Source organism: Lutra lutra, chromosome 1 (assembly GCF_902655055.1).
Source record: "Lutra lutra chromosome 1, mLutLut1.2, whole genome shotgun sequence".
NCBI lineage: Eukaryota > Metazoa > Chordata > Mammalia > Carnivora > Mustelidae > Lutra > Lutra lutra.
In genome coordinates this window covers 213,473,760-213,498,758 of record NC_062278.1, presented here as the reverse complement: position 1 = coordinate 213,498,758, position 24,999 = coordinate 213,473,760, and the positions used below count along the sequence as shown (strand labels likewise).

General features: G+C 55.1%; 2 protein-coding genes across 5 annotated transcripts in view; one reads left to right on the top strand and one right to left on the bottom strand.

Moving 5' to 3' along the window:
• DNAJB1 (DnaJ heat shock protein family (Hsp40) member B1) overlaps positions 1–19,522 on the bottom strand; it is a 29,559-nt gene extending 10,037 nt beyond the window's left edge. Inside the window, exons 1-2 of the mRNA XM_047700225.1 lie at positions 19,375–19,522; positions 12,437–12,576 (exon numbers count right to left, since the gene is read on the bottom strand). The gene's annotated coding sequence lies outside the window, so the exon portion shown is untranslated. The remainder of the gene's footprint in view (positions 1–12,436; positions 12,577–19,374) is intronic.
• Positions 167–24,957, top strand: TECR (trans-2,3-enoyl-CoA reductase). Of its 4 annotated transcripts, none has more exons than XM_047700203.1 (13): positions 167–316; positions 21,904–21,954; positions 22,599–22,650; positions 22,986–23,030; positions 23,123–23,226; positions 23,304–23,419; positions 23,511–23,616; positions 23,720–23,792; positions 23,888–23,931; positions 24,005–24,062; positions 24,146–24,234; positions 24,591–24,636; positions 24,721–24,957. In XM_047700203.1, exons 1-13 carry the CDS (start codon positions 302–304, stop codon positions 24,846–24,848), a joined length of 927 nt encoding a protein of 308 aa, XP_047556159.1. In that variant the 5' UTR covers positions 167–301; the 3' UTR covers positions 24,849–24,957. The 4 variants fall into 4 exon arrangements, with proteins under 4 accessions (XP_047556159.1, XP_047556151.1, XP_047556144.1 ...); XM_047700195.1 differs by lacking the exon at positions 167–316 and adding an exon at positions 7,694–7,750; XM_047700188.1 differs by lacking the exon at positions 167–316 and having other exon boundaries at positions 21,704–21,954; positions 24,721–24,849; positions 24,888–24,957.
• The last annotated feature ends 42 nt before the right edge of the window (positions 24,958–24,999 follow it).

The following is a 24,999-nucleotide window of genomic DNA, read 5'->3' as shown; positions in this document are numbered from 1 at the left end:
TCTGCTTGTCCCTGTCGGGCCTGCGCTCCTCCCCCTCGTTGTGTTCCGCAAGCTGGTTGGCCAGCCTTATGGCGAGAGCGGCTAGTTCTTGCTCAAGACCAGCCTCACGGGGCGGGGTCGAAGGTGAGCTCTCCGCGCGCTGATTGGCTGTAGGGGCGCGCGCAGCAGGGAGGGGCGGGGCCGACGCAGAACCGAGGTTAGTGTCGCGCGGCCGTCGCGAGCTCGTGAGGGAGTGTGTTCCTTGTTGCGCGCAGGTAGTCAGCAGCGGCAGCAGGCGCAGTAGGGGCCGTGTGAGGGAACCATGAAGCACTATGAGGTAAGGAACGAGGAAACCCGCACTGAGCGGCCGCCGCAGATTAATTCCTTTTTCTTCTTCGCGGGACCATGGGACCCCCTTTCTGCTCCTGTGCCCCAAAGGGCGACCGTGACGGCGCAAGCGCAGTGGGCGCGCGTTGTGCCCCGGGCCACTCGTAAATTGCAGTGCGCATGTGCAAAAGGGTATTTATAATTCTGCAACCCAGGCTCTTTTAGGGTTTCTTTTTCTTGGGGTCTCTGCAGGATCCAGGAGACTGGCAGGTTCCTTGCAGCTCCCTCAGCGGGGTGGGACAGACTGGGCAGGGGAGGAACAAAGTACGGACGCTTGCTCCCGATTCGTGGGTGTGTTGTACAAGCTTGCACCATGCCACCTCCTCAGGTTTAGTTAGGAAGGGGCTTTGCAGTCACCTTTCTCCGGCACGAACTTTGGACCCCTTCCCTCGACCTGGACGTCCCCGAGAAGCTTAGGCGGTGAGGGAGGTGCAGTTCCAGGTCTGGCCCCCGCCGAGCAGCAAAGCTGATCTTGCTCTTTGGTAATCTAAGAGATCATCTCAGTCAACGCCTGCACCAGGGAGAAATCTCACGGCCACAGCCATCCTGGAAGCCCAGGTCTTCTGACTCCTAACTTGGGCTTCTTTTCCCCTTAAAACGAAGTCTTCTGATGCGCCTAGCGACCTAGCGACCTAGCTGATAATATAATATTAATAACATAATTATTTGATCATTACTGACTTTTAAGTAACATTAAGTAATAAACTGTTATTTAAACGCATAATAATAATTCAGTTGGGGATTATTCTTGTGCTACGAGATTCTGTTACTTTATTTTGTTATTCTCATAGGCCTCTGAAATTGGAGGCTGTTACTATTGCCATTTGTATAGGTGAAGAAATAGTCTCAGAGATGTCGAACGATTTGCCCAAAGGCCCCCAGATGGTAAATGCAGAACAGAGAGATGAATTCAGGACTCCAGAGTCTTAGTTGCCAGCTCCTAGGCCATGCTGGTTCTCAAATGAAAGTTAGCAGGTAGAGATAATCTTTTTTCTCTCCTCAATTTAAAAAACTGTGGCAAAATACACATAATACCAAATTTACCATCTAATCATTCATTGTAAGTGTCCTGTTCAGTGGCATTAAGTACCTTCACATTGTTGTGCAACCCTCACCATCTATACAGTTTCAGAATTCTTTCCTTTTGATTTTGCAAAACTGAAACTTTGTCCCATTTAAACAGTAATTCCTTTTTCCCCATTCTGCACAACCTCTGCAACCACCATACTGCTTTCTTTTTCTTTTTTTTTCCCCTTCCCTCCTTCCTTTTTTTTTTTTTTAAAAGATTTTTTAATTTATTTGACAGATCACAAGTAGGCAGAGAGGCAGGCAGAGAGAGAGAGGAGGAGGAGGCAGGCTCCCTGCTGAGCAGAGAGCCCGATGTGAGGCTCGATCCCAGGACCCTGGGATCATGACCTGAGCCGAAGGCAGAGGCTTTAACCACTGAGCCACCCAGGCGCCCCCCCCCCCCCCTTTTTTTTTTTGGGTAGGTTCCACACCCAGCATGAAGCCCGGTACTGGACTTGAACTTGTGACCCTGAGATCAATACCTGAGCTGAGATTAGGAGTTGGACGCTTAACGGACTGAGCCATTCGGGCACCCACACCATATTGCTTTCTGTCTCTGTGAAGTTGACCACATTAATAGTCTCACATATAAGTGAAAGAGATTCCCTGTTTTTATTTACAAGTTGAATACCACTACCTGGTTTGTCCCTTTTATAATTATTATTTTTGGTAATTTACCCAGAATCTTTGAAACATTTATCCCAGAAGTTCTCACTCATTTTTGACATAATACCAAGAATGAGGAGGTAGAATTCAATAGTCTCTGATGTCCCATTCAACTCTATGATTATAGAATAAAGTTGTAATCTAGTTTTTCCTCTCAAACTCTCTTATAATCCTAGAGAAAAAGCCGCAGTTCAAAAGATGCAGGATGGAACATCCATGTGACATTTTGCAAAATGTAGTTTTAGCTTTCTTACTTAGCAGTCAGATAAAGTAAGCCTCTGAGGACCCTTGACATCATCACTTTTGTTCCAGAAGCTGAGAACAGCCTGAGGCCCATGGTTTGGACTGGAGAACATGTTCTACTTTACTGAAATCTTTTCCCTCCCAAAAGGAAGGTGGAGCTTCAAACCCACTGTTCAAAGTGACCTTGGAGGGGCACCTGGGTGATTCATTCGGTTGGGTGTCTGATTCTTGGTTTTGGCTCAGATGGTGATCTTGGGGTTGTGGGATAGGCTGCCTGCATCTGGCTTCATGCTCAGCATGGAGTCTGCTTGTCCTTCTCCCTCTGCTCTGTACCCCCTTCCTGCATGTGCGCACTCACTCTCTCATAAATAAACAAATGGATAAAATCTTTGAAAAAAATATTAAACAGGGCGCCTGGGTAGCTCAGTGGGTTAAGCCTCTTCCTTCGGCTCGGGTTGTGATCTCGAGGTCTTGGAATTGAGTTCCGCATTGGGCTCTCTGCTCAGCGGGGAGCCTGCTTCCCCCGCTTTCTCTCTGCCTGTCTCTCTGCCTACTTGTGATCTGTGTCTGTCAAATAAATAAATAAAATATTTAAAAACAACATTAAACAGACAAACAAAATCCCCAAAGTGACCTTGGAGAAAAAAAAAAGTTAGGTATTTAGCTGTGTTCTCAATTATTCTTTGCTAACATTTGCCAAGTAGTGTCTGAGGTGATAGCTACAGTTTCTGTGTGGGAGGAGCCCTTGTCTCCTGGCCCAGTTTCACAGCAAGCAGATTAGTGTCACTCCAGGTGTTTGTTGCAGATCAATAAAAGTAGCAGGGGTGCTTTCACTCACATTTAACAGTTTGAGTAAAAGTTTCAGTGATCTACATCAAAGAATATATTTCTATTCTGGATCTTATGCATCCTTCCACCCCATCCACCCCAAGTGACCCCTCTGTCTACTGAGGGCATAGCCTCCCTCAAAAGACCTTTGTGGCTCCGAGAGAGACCTCGAGATTATGAAGTGCAGTTTACAAAGGATAGAAGTGATGCTTGAACCATATGAGGTGTGTCAGGTGTCATGCAGTGAATTCATGAGGGCTCATGTCTGATGTTATGGCAGGTAGGGTTCCAGCTGGAGGGGAGATTTGTTGCTGTTTCATTTATAGTTTAGCATCATTGCCAGTCTCCCCTCTGTGATCCGGGAGGAAAAACTATCCCTTCAGCCTAACTGAGATGAAGCAGATAGAACAGGTCACCCTTGGGACCTGGCTGAAGTCGTTTCCTTGGAAGGCCAGAGCAGGCCTTGGGATTGTCTTGGGTTCAGAGCAGGGTTGATAGGAGAACTGCTTATCCTGCTTATCCCAGGCTACAGGATATATATATATATATTTTTTTTTTTCATAGGATATATTTTTTTTATTGCTGTTTTTGTCATTGCAGATGGGAGGTCAAAGTAATGATCCCAGTAGTAACTGGAGAAACAGCTGCTGCATCTTGTAAATGAGCCTGTTAATTCCTGGGAGGATCAGTGCCTCGCAGTCTCCTTGAGCCTAGATCACTGCCCATTCCCTTTAGCTGGGTACATGGAGATGAAGCCTCATCCCCTCGGAGTCCCTGCTGCCCTCATTTAGGATCTTCCACCCCCACAAAAAGGGTAATTCTGTTGGTGCTTTTTTTGCAAATAATTCCAGACCAACATGGTACCCTGCCTGAGGCAAGTTTTGTTTCAGCTTTCTCTGCAGGATAAGTATGTGAAAGTTCTGAAAGTAGAGTTCTGGTCCAGAACTCTATTTAGAGTCAGAAAACTGGGCAGGAGAGGAAAAATTAAGGAGAAAGTAGACTGACCTGTCATTGTGTCATAGGTGTGTGGCCTCTAGACAGGCCTGGGGTGGAATCCTGGCTCTGCCACTTAGCAAATGATTATGTGACCAGGACAGCTTGATTATCCTCTTTGAGCCTTTCTGTGACTGCTCCTTGAGAGCAAGTGAAACCTATGTAGTTGGGAAAGCAAAGGCCAGTATTAAAAAACATTACGAGGGACGCCTGGGTGGCTCAGTTGGTTAGGCAGCTGCCTTCGGCTCAGGTCATGATCCCAGCATCCTGGGATCGAGTCCCACATCGGGCTCCTTGTTTGGCAGGGAGCCTGCTTCTCCCTCTGCCTCTGCCTGCCGCTCTGTCTGCCTGTGCTCACTCTCGCTTCTCTCTCTATGACAAATAAATAAATAAAATCTTAAAAAAAAAAAAACAAAAAAAAAATTACGAAATTGCAGGGAATCTATTATGAAAGGGTATGCGTAAAATGCACAATTCCATTATATGAAAGAAAATCTTGTTTGATTACCCAGTCCTTTAATAGATCTCCAGACATCCTGTTGAGTGGAAAAAAGCAAGTTGCAAAAGATTCTATACGTTTAAAAAAGTACCAAATGAGCTCTATATGTAATGTTCATGAATATGTACATAATAAAAGGATAAATTGCAGTTAGAGGTCAGGAATATGTGGGAATTACACAGAGGAACCATTGCTTGGGGAAGGAGGGATTGGGGAGAGAGAGGTTGGGGAAGGCTTCAGCTATGTCTGTTTTATTGGGGGGAAAAAAGGAATCTAATGTAAATATCTATTAAATCTGGGAGATGGGATCTTGGGTGTCTGCTATTTTTATACTTTTTTTTCTTGTGAATTCTTGTGTACTTTTGGAATAGGTGAGGGGTAATTAGGGTTTTTCTGGCCATTGAACCCATTTTAATGTGTGCGTCTCTTTGACTTTTGTACTTTCAGTTTGGTGCCTGTCTGCAGAAAGGTGTTGTGTTCTCACACAGGGACTGCTTGGTCACTTCCCTCTCAACACCTTTCTGCCTGCTGCAGCGAAAGACCAGGCCTTCCAAAAATGCCTTTGGGATTGATTTTGCATTTGCAGATAGGCTGCGATGCTGGTTGTGATCCCCTCTTCTTGGGCTGGATAATTCTGCTGGATTAATAGCAGGGACAGGTCACATTTATTGTGTCCATCCAGGAACCTGCTATTCAAGAGGTTGGGTACTTAAGAGGTTGGGTACTTAAAACTTAAGAGGTTGGGTACTCTTTGTCCCCTCATTTGTGGATAAAGGACCCGAGGCCCAGAAGGGTGAGGGAACTTGCCCCAAGATCACGTCGTGGTAGAGACGGGATCCGGACCCAGGTCTGTCTGATTCCTCATCCATAGAAGAGGAATCAGGTGGGCAAGAGTATTACTTCTACTTTACACGTAAGAGAAACAAATTAAGTTGCAATGTAGCTGGGCTTTAGCCCTGAGTTTGGCTGTTTTGTTTCTGGCCCTGCTGATGCTTCCAGAGGCTGCTGGTGGCAGGGCTGGGCTGGGCTATTCCATTGTTCTAAGAACAGAACATCCCTGGAGGGAGAATGGGAGCGGACACTGTGGGATGCTGGCCATGGGTCTGCCTTGGCCCTAAAATTGGATGGACTTGCCCCTCGGAATTCTAGAGGTGAGAGTTCGATCAGTACTGTCAAGCCCAGAAAACCATGGAGAAGTTTAAAGACTTTCCTTGTGTCGGTGTGCTTCAGGCCAAGAGCCTGGGGTTGGGAGGGGTGGGGGGGCGCGCAGGGGGGGGGGCGCTTAGGTAGGGAGGTGGGGTGGAGGGCGGGTGGGCGGGGCCTTGGCAGAGGAGGCCGGGTGGAGGCGCGGCTGAGGTGGAGAGGTGAGTGGGAAGATCTGAGTGGTGGGAGTGGTGGGTGTGGGTGCGAGCTGGGTGGTGGGACTCCCTTGAGCCTCTTGAATAGCAGGTTCCTGAGGAGAGGTTAAGTGGAGAGTTGACAGCCCTGAGTGGGGACTGTGCTAGAGGGGACTCAACAGCACGGTTGGGTTTGGTTGGGAATCCCTGTGCTTTCACTGATAGGTTTGGCCAGAGACCTGGGGCTGGTTGGTTGAGTTCAGCCTCTGTCTTAACACCTTCTAGCTGATGTTGCCAGTGACGGCTGAGGAGGTTTTAATACCCAGGGACAGCCAGAGCATCATCGTTGTCGTCAAGCCACTACTAATGTAATACTTACTCTTCGTGCTTTTTATTTGTTAACTCACTTAATCCTCATAGTTAATATATGAGATAGGGACTCATCTTGTTTGACAGATGGGGAAACTATGACAAAAAAGTGAAGCGAAGCACCCTTGGTCCCACAGTGAGTGGCAGAGCCAGGGTTTCTGCTGGACCAAAGTGGGCTTCTCTGTGGGTGGGCCCTGGTGCCTGTGCACTGAGGAAGAATGAAGTATGTGGTTGGGAAGGACATGTGGTCTTTGGCGGCCACCATGTCTGCCCTTGGGACAGACACTTTACCTGATTGAGCTTCAGTGTTCTCACCCAAGAAGGCAGAATAAAGACCCCTATCTCGGAGGGCTACCTGTGGGGTATAAAGTGCCCAGCACACTTTGTGGCCGGCAGTCAAGATACAGAGCATTAGGTGGTTAAGGACAAATCATCGGACAGATGGTCATTCAAATTATCTGAAATGCTTTCTGCATGTGACCTCTTTCGAATGACTTCAAACTTGCCTTTGAACAGGCCATGAGGCTTGGTTCATTGAACATGCTGCTGGAGACGGGTTCCTGCTAAATAACGTGCCCAGAAGATGGAGGAAGAAGCTCGTGATCAGTCTCGACACGCTGTCACACACGCTTGAAGTCCCATTTTGGGACGATCTACTCTTTCGCTATGGGAAGATCCCTGGCCGAATGGAATCACAGTCAGAACCCACTTTTTGCCTTATTGTGACCAGGAACCATCCCAAGAAGTGGGTGCTTCAGGTGGGCCTGGTCACCTGATGTCAGTCATAGCCTCCTCACTCAGAAGCGGGCACAGCTTCTGTTCTTGCCCCGCCTGGCCATGCCCGTCCCCCCGCTCCCCTCCCCCTGCGGCATCCTCAGGGGCTTCCCCCATGTAAGTAGGAGGATCTTCGCACTTGTGGCTCAAAACCATCCCTCAGAGACTTCTTGGCGTCTTCTGTCCCCTGCTGTCCTCATTCATCACTACACCTCTGTTTTTCATCTCCTCAAACACTCACAGCCACATTCCTGCCCTGAGCACATGCCTGTTCCTCAGCCAGAAATGCTCTTCCTCTGTTTTTCCCTGGTCACTCCTTACTGTTGAGAGCTCAGCTTCAAAGTCATGCAGAGAGGCCTCCCTGGATCATCCTCCCTGGACCATCCTACCTCCGCCCCCTTTCCTAGCACCCTGTTCCTCTCCTTCTGGCCATGGTTGCATTTTCATCTGGGTACTTCACGGTCAGGCTGTGAGCTCCATGAGGGCAGGGACTCTTTGTATCTCATTCCTGCAGTTTCCCCAGCATCTGGCCAGTGCGTCCTTGAATGAATGATTGGATGAATGAATGCATCTTCTCCTTGTGGTCAGGCTCCTGGAGGGCCAGAGGGTGAGTGTGGGGCTGCTGCTGGGATGTGGCTGAGGATTGTGTCTCATGGGTTGAGCTGAGCCAGTCCTTAGTGGTCCTGATCGGGGGAAGCTGGTTTCTTATGGCCCGTTGGCCTCGAGCCACAGGTCCAGCCCAGCCACGTCATCCTGCTCCTCCTCATACTCGCTCTCACCGTGAGTTGCTGGGACTGCATCTGCCGGTGACCTGACCCTGGCCGCACAGGGTGCTGGTAGGTTGTCCTGGTCCGAGCGTTCTCCTGTTGTGGGGTTCCACTTGTCTGCTTCCGTCTGTCATTTACTCATTCATTTGTTCCGGCGTATTTCTCTCTCCTGTCCTGCACCAGGAATACTGGGCTGAACTAGCCACAGCCTCTGCCCTTAAGGTCTTTCCATCTAAGCTGAGGCCCGAAGGATAAGGTTTTTAGGGAAGGGAGGAAGGGCAGCAGGTGCCGAGGCCTGGAGGCCAGACTTTGTGGGTGTCCCATGTTAAGGGGTGAGGTCAACAGGGCAGAGACCTGTGGACTTTATCCTGACGGTGATGAAGTCCCTTTTCTGTTGATTTTGCCTAAGAGTTAAAATTTTCAGAGGGCGGTTTATTTTTAAGTCCTTGAGGGGCTCTTGTGTTATGTTTTTGTTACATAAATGCCCAGGGTAGTTTTTCCTTATTACTGACTAATGGGTGGTGGATGGTGTTTGGGGCTCCCCCACCCCGCCTCCTCTAGTCCCGTGGTTCGTTAGAGATGGGCCGCGAGCCTTTCCCAGCCCTCTGAGGGATAAAGGGCCTCTCAGTAGGTCACAGTGACTGGCATGCTGGCACAGCCCTGTCACTGTCCCTGCTCGAACCAGGCTCTTATGTAAGCAGTGTCCCCAGGCCATTATGTGGGCCCTGTAGACTACAGGGCTTGTGTCATTGTCTGGGTCCTTCTTAACTTTGTTTTTCCTTCTTAAAGGGACCAGGGAACACTGGCTGGGGCCATGCCAGTTTGTGACGGGGCCCATGGGAATGGTGCCTGTCCTTGGGGTGGGAGTGGGTCGGCCAAGTTTGGGGGAGGGTGGTTGAGCACTGGCATTGGAGTGTCAGCATCAGGAAGCAGGTTGGAGCTTGAGGGGCTCACAGAGCTGGAGCCTCCACTCTTCTTGTGGGGAGCAGCTGTTTCCCAGGACCCCTCAGGAGTCTGATTCCCGCTGGGGAGAGCGGGTGTATCAATCAGAATTCTTGAGGAGATACTTGCAGTCTGAAACAGTATGTTGTTGGATACTATTTACTGCAGAGACTAAAGTCTAACTAGTCTCCTGGCTGGGGATGGGGATCCGCCCTCCGCCTACGGCAGGGCAGGGATGGGTTGAGCTGTGCAACCCCTGTCCGGAATACCAGTGTTTCAGGAGAGGTGGCTTTGCCCTTCCCATCTGGGAATCCCGGTCATTCAGGGCTCGGCTTGAATGTCACCTCTAAGAGGTTCCCCCTGACCCATCCAGGCCACGCTCACCACCCTGGGGCCTTTCCTGTTTCAGTTCTCTGCACGTAGCACTTAGCACCTACTGACAGTTTGTGTGTGGGAGCCCCTTGATCTCTGTAAGCCTGGGCCCCTGGCGGGGGCTTCAGCGCATACCTTAGAATGAGTGATGATGTGCATGTCTGTTAGAGACCCTGGCCTACAGAGCAAGGCACAGGGCAGGCTCAAGCAGTTTGCCACATCCCTGATGCACTGCCCCCCACCCCCACCCCCCACAGCACCGCAGTCTGATGATGAGCAAACACCCTTGCACGCTTGGGTGTGCGGCTGCTCCTCGGGACTGGCAGTTCCAGTGGGCTCCTGGCCTGGGGTCATGAAGCTGGTCGCTGCTCATCTTTTGGCACTCTGGAGTTTGACCCTTCCCCCCCACCCTGTTTTGGCCCAGAGTTACCTGAATTCTGAGTTTTCATGTAAGGATAAGGTGGGGATCCCATGGATAGTGCTAAGCCACAGACCAACAGACCCAGGCACGGTCTGAGGAGTGGGCGTAGGGACTGTACTGTCTGCCACATTCTGGCTCACCTGGGGTGTCAGTGGATGGCACACAGAAGTGCACTCATTGCCAGTCTCCCTGACTAGGCCTGGGAACATGCACCCTGGAGAGAGAAGGCACAGGGAAGGATGTGCATACAGAACTCCTGGGTTCATTCTCCCTTGCTTCATTTTACTGCTGCCCCGAGGGGTGAATGGAGCCAGCAGAGGCCTGTAGGGCTCAAGGTGGTTCTCACAGGTAATGCTGCAGGTGGGAAGACAGCCAGGGGGATCTTCCCACACCCCTCTGTCAACTGCCAGAGCCAAGCTTTTCCTCTTAATTCACCATTCCATTTAAAGATGCAGGTAGGCCTGTTAAACATTCCAAAAACCCTGTACTTCTCTGCTGACATCCTCTTGTTACTGCTCTCCTCCCTCCATCCCATGGTGCACAGTTTCCCCTCTTGGTGTTTTCCTGTTCCTTAAGTTGGGCTGCATCTTTTGATCAAGGTGTATGTATACATCTCATATTTACCTATGTAGTCCTCCCTCGCGCCCCCAACCCCAACTGGCGACTTGGTTTGAGTCAGTGGTGTCTCAGGATCCAGGAATCAGAGTGTCTTTTTCCCCACTTGGCACTTCTGTGCCCTAGTCCAGGCTCCACTGAGGTCTCTGGCCTGGGTTGTTTCTGAGACTCTCTGCTGTGTCTGCTTCCACACTTGCCCCTGGCAGCAAGAGGGATCTTTCTCAAAACCAAAGCAGGTTGTGGCACTCCAGCGACTTCCCAGAGTGCTTGTCTGGGCCTCCCTCCACTCCAGCCTTCTCCTCAGTTGCTCACCCTCAAGTCCATTCTGCTGCAGCCCTTTCATGTTCCACAGTCCTCCCAAACTGTGCTGCCTCAGGGCCTTTGCACTTCCCACAGGGAGCCTCTTGCTGGTCCTCCCTTTGGCTTCATTCTAGGTGTGGCTCAAATTATACTTCCTTAGAGAGGCTTTCTGTGACCACCTCCTGTGGTGCTCTGGGCCCACTGCCCTGCTTACTTTTCTCCACTGCACCTGGTGTATCCTGACCTTGAGTTAGGTGATAGGTGATTTGCCCCTGTTCCCCTGAGCATGAGCAGGTCCGGTGGGGGAGCATGGCCACTTAGCTGTGCCCACCATTCTATCCCAGCACCCTGGAGTCACACATAGGTCTTTCCATTCATCAAGCTCAGCACCTAGCACTGGCCCAGCACATCGAGGGGCTCAGTAAGCATTTCCTGAGAGCATGAATGGGAACTTCTCAGTCAACAGAAAAGACTTGTAGAACTTCCAGAGGAACCCCACCCCCAAACTTCTGCCTTATGTGCTTTCTCAGTGAGCTGGAGTGCTCCGTGGGGGCTGTTAATGGGTATTTCAGACTAAATATCCAAACCTGAGCTCCAGATTCCCCCTCAAACCTGCTTTTCCCCCTTCCTGTTAATGGCACTTCCAGCCTTCTGATCACCCTACTCCTAGGCTGTTTGACTCTGCTTGTTCTCTCACGCCTGGCGTCCTGAAGTCAGCAAATCTGTAGCTCAGCCTTCAGAGTACTTCTGGAATGCAGCACCCCCCTGCCCCCGGCCCACGTCTGGGGTCGGCAAACTTTATCCATGAAGGGCCAGATGGTAAATATTTTTTTGGCCTGTGTGGGCCATTCAACCTCTGTGACATCTCAACTCAGTCATTTTGAGAAAAGCAGCTCTAGATGATACATTAAACAATGAGTGTGGCCATGTTCGATACAACTTTGTGGATACTGGAGTTTGAATTTCATGTAATTTCCACATGTCAAGATCTCTTAGCTTGTACAAAAACAGGCGGTGGGCCAGAATTGGCCAGTGGGCCATAGTTTGCCGACCTCTTGGTATAAGCCATCTTTTATTTTAGTTTGATATTGTTGGGCTCCCTGCTTCCACCCTCTTCACCTATAGTCCGGAAGGATTCTATAAGTCAGGTCATATCCCTGCTCTGCCCAGAACCCTCCAGGGTTCCCATCTCACTTGAAATAGAAGCCAAGGTCTTAATGTGGCCTCTGAGACCCTGCACAACCTGTCACCTTGCCCCATTCCCCTTCTTGCTCACTCCCTCCAGCCACACAGGCCTCTGCACTGTTGCTTGAACACATCAAGAATGCTGTACCTCAGGGCCTTTGCACAGGCGCTTTCTCTGCCTGATGCTGTCCTTAGATTTCTCAGGAGCTCTTTCCTCCAGTGCGTTCAGGAATTGTCTCAATGTCTCCTCTGTAGGCCTTTCGTGATCACTTGATATAAAACTGCACACTCCCCCTTCCCCTCTCACTGCCTGTCCCCTTTTCCTGTGCTGCTTTCCCTGGGGCAATGGCATCTTCTAATATTATATGTAACTTTATTTATCTTTGTTCCCCCCCCCCCCAAAATGACCCTTGCACATGGGCAAGGATTTAGATCTCTTTCCATAGCTGAATCCCCAGAACCTTTAACAGTGCCTGACATGTAGCCACTGTTCAGCCAGTATTTATGCACTGAATGAATGAGCCTCAGTTTCCCCAAAAGGAGATTAATAGTAAAAGAGATAATTTATGTTGAGAATATGTCTGGCACATGGTGAGCCCGCAGGAGGCATTAGCTGTTGGCTGTGTTTGTAAGGCTGGCCCTGGGGATCCTAGAGTGGGTTCTTCCAGAAGAGCTTCCGGGGTGGACTAACCTGCCTGCCCCACTGGGCCAGAAGTGCTGGACGCAGGTCGGGGGTTGGCCTGGATGAACTCCTCCTGCTGCTCCCATCAGCTTGTGTCTGCAGGGCTGTGTCTCCTGCCTCGTCCGGCCTCTAGGCGTGATGGCACCTTCCTGCTCAAGAGATGCGGAGACCAGACATGGTCACCAACCTCAACTGGCCAGGTGGTGCAGGGGTGCAGACCTGGGCCATCCTCCGAGGATCTGGGGCCAGGGACAGCCCTGGAGGAAGAGCGTTCAGTTCTAGGGCGCAAAAACAGACGGGGTCCTGCTGCTGGAGCTCGTAGCCGGGGCTCACTGGGCTGGCGACTTGTGCTCCCAAGCCTCATCCTCCCTGTGTATGAGATGGGAGTAACAATGGCAGTCTGATAGGGTCAGTGTGAGCTGGTGATGGCTGGGGGCTTGGTGTTCCCAGCCCCAGGGGGCGGAGCAAGGAGGGGTTGGGGAGCCACTATGGGAAAAGGCTGGGGCCCTACTGGAAGGGGCCGGGCCTGCTGAGTCCCTCAAGGGATTGATGTTGGGCTTCTTCCAGGGGGCAGGGCCTGTTTGAGGAAGGCAGGCCTGCTCGAGGTGGCTGTCCCCGTCAGTCACCTGGGAGCTTTTGAAGCTGTGGGCGCCGGCTCCCCCGTTGGAGACCCTGTGCTGCTCCTAGGTTGCCCCGGCCAGGGCTCCTCAGCCGAGTCACATGAGCGGGCAGGGTTCTGGACTGCGGGGTAGAACTTCTGCCACATGTGCCACGAGTCTCATCTGTGTGAGGTCCTCTTTCTCACAGTCCCATTGACCAGATGGAGAAGCCAAGGCTCAGTCAGGGAAGGCTGGGCTGCCTTGGGCCTCTGCAGAACTATGTCTTGCTCAGTGCTGGGAACTGCTCTCTCCTAGGCCCTGCTTTCCCACCCCTGACGGCCTCCACCCACGACAGGAAACCGTGCGGAAAGCACTAAGACAGCTGCTGAGCCTGCCAGGGCCCTTCCCTGAGATGTCAGAAGGTGACAGGCCTTTTGCCTTGGTACCCTGAGTGTGCTGGGGCCACGGGAGGCTGAGGCCTGGGGAGGAGCAGTCTCAGCCCTTGGGGTCCCTGTGGGGGCACTCCTGGTGGAGGTGGCATGTTCTGTAGGGTCTGGACCTTCCAAGACTAGTGTGCTGGAGTTGGAGTGTCAGCAGGGAGGGGGGTGCCTTTCAGATAATCAGATCCAGGGGCCCCTCTTCCCCTTTCCCCTGTTAGCAATTAACCCTGCTCTTCAGCATGGCCGTGGTATTACATCGTGGTGGTGAGTGGGGGCTCTGGGCCCAAGCAGGCGGGTTGGCACTGGCTCCGGCACTTACTGGCTCTGTGCCTTGGGGGAGGGCCCACTTGTTTCTGAGCTGCCTAACGGGGGTCATTGTCCTTAGCTTTCAGACCGTGTGAGGCTAGGTGTGCTATGCACGTGAAGGTCTTTGCATAGTCCTTGGCACAAGTAGGCATCTGATAGACATTACTCCAGAGGCACTTCCGGATGGCACAGGCCCCGGCAGCTCTGCTCTGGGTGGGACGGCACTCCCTGGAGGCCGGAGAGACGCGGCCCGTGCCAGCTCAGGGAGCTGCGTGGGCTGTGGGTGCCAGTGAGCAGCTGGTCAACAGGCCTGAGATCGAGTCCCTGCCATGTTGGTTCAGTGTCCCCTTCAGGTGGGGCTTTGTGTGGTTGCAGCGACCAACCTGGGGTCACACAAGCACCCAGAGAATGCTCTCCAGGATGCTGCTGGGCTGCATGGGGCTCTGCCAGCTTCTCTTGGCCCCCATCCCAGAGCCTAGGGACACTGACTCCTCTTGTCTGGCCAGTGAGGGTGGGAGATGGAAACTGGCTGGTTGAGGGTCTGGAAGTGGGTCAGGGTCTCCCAGCCTTTCCCAGCCTTGGTGATGCTCTGTTCCTACTGGGGCACATTGGGGAGGCTGGTGCAGCCGCCCTGTGCACCTCAGAAATGGGGTCATGAGCTGAGGCCACTGGGGAAGGAAGTATTTCTGGCGGAGCAGGTGTGGCCTGTGCTGGCTTCTTGGCAGCTGAGTCCAGGGTCTTAGCTACCCTGGCATGAGCAGTGTGACTTTGATATTTCTGGAAAGTGGAAGGGAAAATGAGCTGCAAGTCTCGAGTCGCTGAGTCCAGGCAAATGTGTCCAAGCCTCAGCATCTGTGAAATGGGTGAGCGGGGTGGGTGCCCTGCTGCTTGAGACTGGACCTCCGTCCTCTGGGTGCAGCAGCCCTTGGACCCTGAGTGGGGGTCTGCGGGGGCCACGAGTGCCAGGGCCAGTCAGCTGAAGGACCTGTCAGGACCTTTGCATCTTTGCCTAGAGTCCTAAGTTGCACTGAGCAGGGCCTGCACCCACAGCAGCCCTCTTGTGCCCTGGGCCCAGGAGATGTCACCCACCAGGGCGCACACTCCCTCATAGCCCTGGCCTCCCCGCACAAGATGACCCAGATGCATGGCCCTTTCCTGGCAGGCAGACCCCTGTGGGGTCCCAGAGAGCCTGCTGGAGGCAGGGTGTGCTGCCTCGTGCCATCTCTCCACGGGGCCCCTGCAGAGTGTATGCTGGGTGGGGGTGTGGCCCCAGAGGCCTGTTTGTGGCAGGCACAGGCCTTCCTTGAATACACAGGAGTGTGCATCTGGGCGGAGGTGGGTGTGCCCCTCACCCTTTGGAACTCAGCTTCCTCGTCTAAGAAGTGACACTCACAGCCCCTGCTCCCTCTGCCGCTGTGCAGTTGGAAGAGGAGGATGTAGGGCCTACGAGGCTGCTGCAGCTCCAGGCCTGATGTTCTTGACACAGACCTGTTGGGCAAGTCCCATCTTAGGAGGCACAGAAGTTCCATGAGGTGAGATGAGGGCGATCTGGAAGCCAAGGCGACCCTCAGGCCTGTGCCTGCCCCTTGTTCCAAGGGGCCCTGGGATGTGGACTCTGCCCTGAGGCCTCTGAGTCTTGTTCGCAGATGGGAGGGGACTGGGGAGCAGTGGGCCTGGCTGTGTTGGTAGGGATGGGGATACTGAGGCTTGACTGAGGGACACTGATCTCCTCCTGGGCTGCAGGCCGTGTGGGCAGTGGTGCCTGGGCCCTGTGTGCCTGGGCTCCCCAGCTCCTGCAGGAGCAGGATTTGCAAAACTTGGCTCTTCACACATGGGCTCAGGTGGTGCCTACTCCTCCCGCCGCCCCTCCTGGGGCTCAGGTCAGAAACTTTAGCCTCCCCCCTGTCCCCCTTCAGATCATCAGCAGACCCTGTGCTTCTGCCTTTACAGTCTGTCCAGACTCCAGCACTTTTCACTCCTCCATTGCCACTTCCCTGCTCCCGTCCACATTATTGCCAATTCCCAGGGGGTGCCTGCGAGCACCCGATCCCCTCCTTCCTCTGTTCACAAACCCTCCCTGGCACCCACCTCACTCTGGGTAAAAGCCAGAGCCCTCCCTGTGGCCCACAAGGCCCTTTGTGACCTGCCCCATCCCTTCTGTGGCTTCGTGTTCTACTTTCTCTTGCTCACTCAGTTCTGGCCACCTGGGCCTTCCTGCTTCTAGATGTGCTAAGCATGGCCCAGCCACAGGGCCTTTGTACTTGGTGTTCCCTCTGCCTGGTGTGCAGTTTGTTCCCTCACGTCCACTGGCCTTTGCTCAGATGCCCTTTCCTCAGGGAAGCTTTCCCTGACCACTGTGGCAATTGGTCTTCTTCCCCCCACCCTGGATCCCCTGCTCCATTCTGCTTTTCTCCACAACTTTTGGTGACAGAACATGTCACTGTTGTCTGTCCCCTCTCCCCCACAGCATGCACAGTCTGGGGGGCCGTCCTGTGAAGGCATGGGCCTGGTTTTGTTCACTGCAGTGCCTGAGATGCGGGAGGAAGGGAGGCAGGAATGGATGAAGGAAGGAATGAATGGATGTGGGACAGTGGCTGCTAAGACCCTCTTAGCTAGTAGGTGGCAGAGCCCTAATTAGTGCTCCCTCTCTTGGTCCCATCCTGGTCCCATCTGCCCCCATCCTGCCCTGGAGTTGCCAAGGCGGGGCTGTCTTCCGGCAGGTGGGAGTGGAGTCCACGGCCACAAGGGGGCAGTGGAGAGCAGGGCCACCTCCACAGCTCAGCTTGGGAACCATAGTAGGGACAGCACTGCAGCCCCGCCCCTCTCCCGCCCTGGGGTCTTGCTGTAGTTAGGGTTCCCAGATACTGTCACCAGCTGGATGGAGCATTATCACACCACCTCTCTGACCTTGGAGTCCTGTGGTTGGACCCCTTCATGGCCTGGTCAGGATTATTTGCCTGTACTATTTGCCAGTATTGGTCTAGTAGTATTTATTCTTCACAGGATGACTTTTAGGCTGGGCGAGTTTATGTACTTTTTTTTTGGTTGTTAGTAGCTTTGTAAATCTTATAGTAATCCTGTGAGATGGCAGGTGGGGGCAGCCCACTTTATAAATGAGAAAATGGAGGCTCAGAGAGGTTGAATAACTTGTCCAAGGCCACACAGCCAGGAAATAGGTGTGTCTTTTTGACCTCAGAGCCTGGGGAATGTGCTAATGGCCAAGAAGACCCTTGAGCCTTCCTTGTGAGGGGGCCATTGGGCCTGTGGTAGTGCCTCTAAGGGCCCAGGCCATGTAGAGCTTGTCAGCGTGGATCCCCTTCTGTGCTGGGATTGATGGTGAAGAAAGACAGCAGGGTTCCCCAGGAGCTAGAGCTGGCTTGGTCACTGACCCTTTCCCTTGGTGAGCAGTGCCCCAGAGCCTGGGAGGAGGGTCCAGCTGTAGAATGTGGGGTCCCCCAGGGTCACTGGAGCTGGAGGGGCATGTCTGTGGGCCTCACAGAGGGTTCTCTGGAGCTAGGTCCTGGCCTAGGATAGGGAGAGCTCCAGGCAGTAGCTTCCACCCTTCTGCTCTGGGGTTTGGCAAGGTGGGCATGGCTCCTTGGCTTGTGGTAAAGGCAGAGCAGGGAAGGGCCTTGGCTCAGAGGGTAGTGGGGAGGGAGCTTTAGGTCCTGGTGTGTGTGACCTTGGGCAAGCCCAGTTGCCTCATGCAGGTGTTTACTGAGCCTAGCTCCTTGCTGGGCTGTTCTGGTTGCTGGGAAATGATCGAGAAGAATCCTTGCCCTCAGGAGCTGGTATGTGGGAGTTGCTATTCTGAGGAAGGACCTCACTTGGGAATTTGTTTGAAGGCCTGAGGATGTGAAGGAAGAAGGCCTGTAGGGTGGGGGGCAAGGAGTCCAGGTAGTGGGAACAGCATGTGCAAAGGCCCTGCGCCTCTCCTGTAGTTGCATAACTGCTCTGCTTTCCCACTGCTCTGAGTTTCTCATCTGTTAGATGGGGTTCATCCCTGAGTCTTGCCCTGGGCATCAGTACTGGCTCAGAACAGGGCTAAGAAAATGTCACCCCCATTTCTGCTAGTGCTGTGCTGATCTGCAACATCTTTTATTTCCATGAAGACAGTGAAGGCCATGGGCCCTGCTGCTCAGCAGTGGCTCTGAGTGCTCTTCTCCAGGCTGGGGAAGGTTGCAGCCTGGTCCCCACGGCTCTTTCAGGGTGGGCTGTGTCCCCACCCTTTGTCCTGCTCCTTCTCCCCACCCTCCCATGCCCTGACCTCGTGGCATGCCACGAGTTGCTCTTGGCTGGACCCTGGAATCTCAGGCGCCTGGGTGAGAATTCCTCCCAGGCTAGTGGAACTGTCATCGCAGAGCCACGCTCCCGTGTCTCAGGCCAGCACGTTTGCCCTATCCTTGTCCTCTGTGTCCATTGTGCCTGAGGCTTCGGTGCCACACCCCTTGCTTGTGGTCAGTGCTGGGACCTTGGGCCAGTGACCCTCCTCACCCATCTATCAAATGTAACATCCCTCCCAGCTAGCCCTGCCTCTAGCTCTCTTAGGAGGGCAGATCTCTCCTCCTTTCCCCTGGCCTGTCTTCTCCCCAGGGATGAGGTCTGGGCCTGCTACCTTCCCTTTTGTGCTCAGGAACTCTGCCTAAGGGCTGTGCTCGGCAGTTGCCTGTACACTCTGACCTGGGCTAGGCCTACCCTGGGTTCCCATCCCAGGCTGGCGTCAGGCCTGGCAGGCGAGTATGTGTGTGTGTGAGAGAGAACGAGGGAGCCGGGGGAGGGAGAGAGAGAAGCATAGGACATGGGAGGTATGCTCAGCACATGGCAGGGGGTGGGTTGGCAGTGGGGTGGAGAGGGGTGCGGTGCGCGGGTAAGCTCTGGGACTGGAGCCTGGGAAGCTCAGGACCAGGTCCCCTATGTTTCAGCCCTCAGTATAGGGGTGGGTGGATGTGGGTGAGGAACCCTTGCTGCTCCCTGCCCTGGGACCTGTTTTTAGATGGGTCATTGGGGCCTGTTTGTTAGCCCTCCTCTTAAAAATGATTGAGGTGAAATTCACATAAAATTAACCAGTTAAAAGTGAAAATAGTTCAGCAGCATCTAGTATATTCACACTGTCGGTTGCCCCGCTGCAGCCACCATCTCGATTTAGTTGCAGAGTATTTCTGTCATCCCTAAAAGATACCAGGTTCTCGTTAGGCAACGTTCCTCACTGCCCTCTTCCTAGCCCCCTGACAACGCAGTCTTCCTGTCTCCTTGTGTCTGCCAATTCTGGACACTTTACAAAAATGTGTGACTCTGTGTCTGCCTTCTCTTACTTAGCATAACTTTTTTCTTTTTCTTTTCTTTTCTTTTTTTTTTTTGGCCACCTAGCATAACTTATTTCACTTTTTATTTTGGAATAATTATAGATGTATGGGGACTTGCAGAAATTGTACAGTGAGGTCCTGTGTCGCACTTCCCCTCACCCCTCAGGGCCTTTCAGACCTCCTCCAGGGCGAAGGCTGCTGGGTCCTGGGGTTTGGGGGCAGGAAAGTGGCCCTGAGCAGAGGCAGCCCTCACCCTGGTGGGTTGGGCCCCTGGGTGCCGCCCCAGGGGCCAGACTTACCTCTGGGAGGGCGCAGTCTCCTCTCCTCCAGCCTGGGACTGGCCTGGGTGCGTCTGTGGCTGCGGCTGCGGGAGTGTGCCCCTCTCCCGGCCACCCCTCCCGCCACCCAGCTTCCTCTCCCGGCAGCCAGTCGGGGGCCCCCGACTCTCCCTGGGACCCTGGTCTGGTGCCCAGGTTGGGGGAGAGGGTAGGATTTCAGCCCTCCCCCAGCAGCTGGCCAGCAGGGAGAGGGGCTGGTTGTATTTTAAGCTATTGAGTGGTTCAGCAGGAACTCGGAGGCCTCCTCTCCCAGGAGGCGCAGTGCTGCCTTCCCGCCCCACACGGGCTCCAAAGGCATGTGGACACTGCCCCCCTGGGACCCAGGAACTATTAATATACTTGCAGCCACGGGGCAGGCCCTATGCCTGCCCAAGGCCCTGCTATTCTAGCCCTTTCTGGCACATTCTGCATGTGCCCCTTCCCTTTCCCATAAGTCCCCTCGGTGGGGCCTGGCACTCTGGGCGGTAGGACCGATTTTCTTTTTCTGGCTCTTCTGTTTGGTTTTGTTATCCGTGTGGCTCAGAGGGGCTCAGTAACATGCCCCCCAAGCCCACACAGCCGGGCAGAGCCTGCAGGCGGCAGTGGGCTCCCTCCATCTGGTGCGGCACCAGTAGGCGGCATAGGCCAGGGGTGGGTGTTGGGCCCTCTCCTGTCCATGGTGGGGGGCAGGCATAGTGTATGTGGGCCAATAGGCCGACACGCTGCCAGCCACTAGGGGGGCTGGGATCTGCACCCAGGCCTGTGCCCTTCCCACCGGGTCTCCTCATGCCCAGTTTTAGGGCCCCAGGTTTTGGGGCCCTGTCAGGCACCATGCTGGTGCTTCACTCGAATTGTCTCGTGAGACTTACAGTTCCTGGAGGTACATGCCTTCCTACCTGCCCCCTGCTGAGGCTCAGAGAGAAGGGAGGGTCTAGTCACCCAGGGACTGCACAGCAGGGCCAGACTCAGTCCTGTCCACTGCCCACCACACCTCCTGTCATTGGGGGACGGATAAGGGGAGCCCTTTCCTTCTGGGGGTGCTGGCTGCAGTGGGCCCTTCTGCCTGGGCTGTGGATGGGGGCTGTGCCCTCAGAGAGCCCTGGCTGGGGCCCTGCCCTGGGTTTCTGGTCCTGCTCCTTTTCCCATGCTGCCTTTGACTGAGGCTCTACCAGGCATGGGAAGGATTCTCAGCACCTGCTGGCCAGTGGCTGACTTGAGGTCAGACCCAGCCCTGTCTGCCATGGCCCCATGTCCAATAGCATCCGTGCCAAGCCCTCCATGGGAGCACTTGGGCCTTTTGGGATCAGCTGGCCATTGCTGGGCCTCCCCCCAGCTCCAGCAGTTCACGTGTTCACTGCTCCTCTTGGTCCTTCTGGTGCCTTCTCTGACCCGCTAGGGACGGGTGGGTCAGATTCCCTTGAGGGCTCTCTCCCTGCCCAGCTCTGCCCCACTGCTCTGCTACAGACCGGTCACTCTCTGGGGGCTCAAGCAGAGCAGTGGGGTGGGGGGTGGCCAGGGTCTGTGCTCTGGGCTTTGTGGGGGTTAGGGCCTAGGTAGGGGTGCTGTGTTGGGTTGATACAGTGGGAAGGCTGCCCCAAAGGTGGCCTTGAACAAGGCCTGGGTGGACCTAGTGAGAAATGAGTGGAGAGGGAGGTCAGGGAGGCAGGGGCCGAGGGCTCATCAGTCCAGGCTCAGGATGCTAGCTGGAAACCTCCTGGTTTCCTGACCCTTTCCATACTTAGGGAGAGGCTCTCTGCACCAATAACTGCGGAATCTGTCACCTCCCTGGGAACATAAGTGCACAAGGAAAATAATCCGCAGCGTCTCTTACAGCTCAGAAGGGGAAATGGATGATCTATCTCTCGGATTCTCAAAATAGCTGGGATTTCTCCAAGCCAAGTGAACTCTGTGGGCCGGAGCTGGGCACCGGGGCTGGGCACCGGGGCTCGGGCTGCCTGCGGGCCGTTCACCCTCCTCCCGTGCCTGAATCCACCCTGTACTGGGCCCAGTCGGGAGGTGCCTCCGTGCCTGCCTCGGGGTCTCCCTGTCCCCTTGGAGCTGTGTCCACTGGAGAGCCTCACTTTCAGGGGTCCCAGTCCCCAGGGGTTGCCCCCAGGTGGTGTGTGGCCTGGCTCCTGGGGGGCTGAGTCTGGGGCAGTTTTATATTTAGCTGGGCCATGGCTGCGGGGCACTCGGGTTACAGCGGCACAGAAGGCAGCGGTGCCAGGGCAGGCGCGGGCTCCCTTCCAGCACCGCGGCAGAATTTGATCACGCCGGCCCGGCCCAGAGCGCTTGGCGTGGGGAGGTCCGTGGTGGGGGCTGACGGCCGGCAGCTGGGGCCGCTGGCTGCGGTGGGCAGAACAGGGCAGCATGGACCTGAACATGAGCATGGTGGCCCGGGAGGCCAGCCAGGGCCTCGGCCCGGGCCCCAGCCTCGGCCTCAATGGCCTCCCCCGGATCGCACCCACCAAAGTGACCAAAAAACCTAAAAAGGCCGTTCTCTTTTTCGAGGTGGAGATTTTGGACGCAAAGACGCGGGAGAAGCTTTGCTTCCTGGACAAGGTAGGACCCTGGTGCCGGCTGTACTGGGCCAAGGGCACTGGGCCCGGGTCCCTATTCCTTCCTGGGGCTTCTCGTTCTGAGATGGGAGCTGTCCAGCTGGACCCTTTGTGCCCCTCCAACCTGTGTTTTGACTCCCCACCTGCTCCTCAGGCATACAAGGGACACTGTCCCCAGGTCTGTTGCTGCCAGCTTGGGGTGGAGTGGGCAGCGATGGCCCTTGGGTGTGGCCAGGAGCTGGCTCCTGGTGGGAGGAGGCGAAGCAGCCTTGGTGGACCCTGTAGGGCTTTGGGGCCTGGGAAGAAGTCGGGAGTTCTGAGACCTGCCGCAAGGAGTTCTGGTCCCTAGAGGCCTTCTTTCTGAGGGGAGCTGTGGGTGGGGTGAGGAGGAGAAGCAGAGAAGCAGGCCCGGTGAAGCAGGGGTATCCTGGCCACCTTTGGTAAAACCAAGCCTCAGGCCTATAGTTACCCCACTCTGGTAGGGCCCTTGCTGCTCCTTTTGGCCACGTGGGGGAGGGGGGGCTTGGACTCCACCTGTCCCCCTCCCATAGCAGCTTCCTAGGCCCCCGGTCCAACCCCCTTATCAGGAAGGGTCCTTGATCATACCCCACCCTGCCCCAACTTCTTTGCGGCCTGTGCTTCCCCTAGGTGGAACCCCATGCCACCATTGCCGAGATCAAGAACCTTTTCACCAAGACCCGTAAGTCCAGGGCCCATTTGCGCTGCCCTCCATGACCCCTCTGGGCAGGCGCCTCTGGGTGGGACCCGATTCTGCACTCCTCTCCCCCAGGGTTCTGCAGAGATGCCCCCAGTGTGGCCCAGGTTTCTTTGGCTTGCCTGGGGCAGGTGTCCCTGCGTGGCCATTGGCAGGAACGCCCTTGCTGGCTTTCGGAAGGACAACATCCTGCCTCTGCCTGGGCTGTTTCCAGCTATGTCCCGGAGGCACAGGCCTCAGAGCCCTTGTTCCAGGACTGGAGACGTGGGTTCCCTGGGCTCTGCTATGCTGTGTGCTATGATGCCCTGCTCTCCCCACAGATCCACAGTGGTACCCTGCCCGCCAGTCCCTCCGCTTGGACCCCAGTGAGTACAGCTGTCTGCTCGGCTGCCCCTAGGCTCCCGGGTGGCGGTGGGCAAAGGTCTGGGCAGCCCTGAGCCCTGGCCTGTCTCTGCAGAGGGCAAGTCCCTGAAGGATGAGGATGTTCTGCAGAAGCTGCCTGTGGGCACCACGGCCACACTCTACTTCCGGGACCTAGGGGCCCAGATCAGCTGGGTGACGGTGAGTCCCAGACCTATTCATGGCCTCCTCTCCCGTCAGCCACGTTGGGGTGACTCACCTGCTCCCCATACCCTCAGGTCTTCCTGACCGAGTACGCAGGGCCCCTCTTCATCTACCTGCTCTTCTACTTCCGAGTGCCCTTCATCTATGGCCACAAATACGACTTCACGTCCAGCCGGCACACAGTGGTGCAGTGAGTGGGGTCAGGTGGAAGGGGGCAGTGGGGGAGGGGGGAAAGGCCTGATGGACCTGCCCCAGCTGAGCCAGTCCCCCTCCTGCCCCAGCCTCGCCTGCATCTGCCACTCATTCCACTACGTCAAGCGTCTGCTGGAGACGCTCTTCGTGCACCGCTTCTCCCATGGCACCATGCCCTTGCGCAACATCTTCAAGGTGAGTGCCCTGGGGTACTTCCCACCCCCACTCCCTGCTGTGGGACATGTCTTGTCCCACCCTCTGCTGGGCCAGGCCTCATCCCAGCCCTGCTTGCTTTCAGAACTGCACCTACTACTGGGGCTTCGCTGCCTGGATGGCCTATTACATCAACCACCCTCTCTACACACCCCCCAGTAAGTGGCCTTGGGCCTGCCCTGCCCCACCCTGTGAGCCTCCCACCCCACTGGGCTCTCCCCTCATATGCCTCCCTTCTCCGCTTCCCCTTCAGCCTACGGAGCTCAGCAGGTGAAACTGGCGCTCGCCATCTTCGTGGTAAGCAGGCCGGGAGGAGGGGAATGGGGTGGGGAGTCTGGGGGGCTCCGGGCTGACCCTGCCGCTCCAACAGATCTGCCAGCTTGGCAACTTCTCCATCCACATGGCTCTGCGGGACCTGCGGCCGGCTGGTGAGTGGCCTGTCCCAGGCAAAGGGTGTGGTGAGCGGGCTGCTCGAGAGGGTCTCACTTGACCCTCCTGTCCTGCCTGCCAGGGTCCAAAACCAGGAAGATCCCCTACCCTACCAAGAACCCCTTCACCTGGCTCTTCCTGCTGGTGTCCTGTCCCAACTATACCTACGAGGTGAGGGTCTGCCCTGCTCTCCTCTCCTCTCCCTCTAGGGGCTGGGGTCCCACCCACATGGAGGGGCCAGCCCCTAATAGAGGTGCCTGGCTCCGTAACTGCTTTAGCCATTTGGAGCATATGGGGATGGAAAAGCTGGCCTTTCTGGGTGTTGGGGCGTGGTTAAGGCATCTCTAGGGGGCTGGGGGTGGCTTCATAAGGTTCCTGTTTACTCAAGGCCTCTCTGGCACTGGAGTTTGGTCTCCACCTCCTCGCTCTGAAAGGGTTGGGGGGAAGAGTTGGCCCCGGAGGGGTGACGAGGCCTCTGAAGAACAGCAGGCATTGCTCACCCTCACCCCTGACTGCTCTCCCCACAGGTGGGGTCCTGGATTGGCTTTGCCATCATGACACAGTGTCTCCCAGGTGAGCCCACTGTCCCTTGCTCCTTGGGGCCCAGCCCACTAGGGCTGTGCAGCCCCTCCCTGACGCCCCTGCTCTGCCCCACAGTGGCCCTCTTCTCCCTGGTGGGCTTCACGCAGATGACCATCTGGGCCAAGGGCAAGCACCGCAGCTACCTGAAAGAGTTCCGAGACTACCCGCCCCTGCGCATGCCCATCATCCCCTTCCTCCTCTGAGCTGCTCCTGCGTGCCGGGCTCTCATCCCTCTGCTCGACGTCACTCTGGGGGAGGAGTAGGGACTATGCTCTCCAGCACTTGGAATAAAACCTGCCTCTCCCTGACAAACTTGGACTCAGGCTTTCTTTGGGGCGGCAGTGGCGGTCGGGG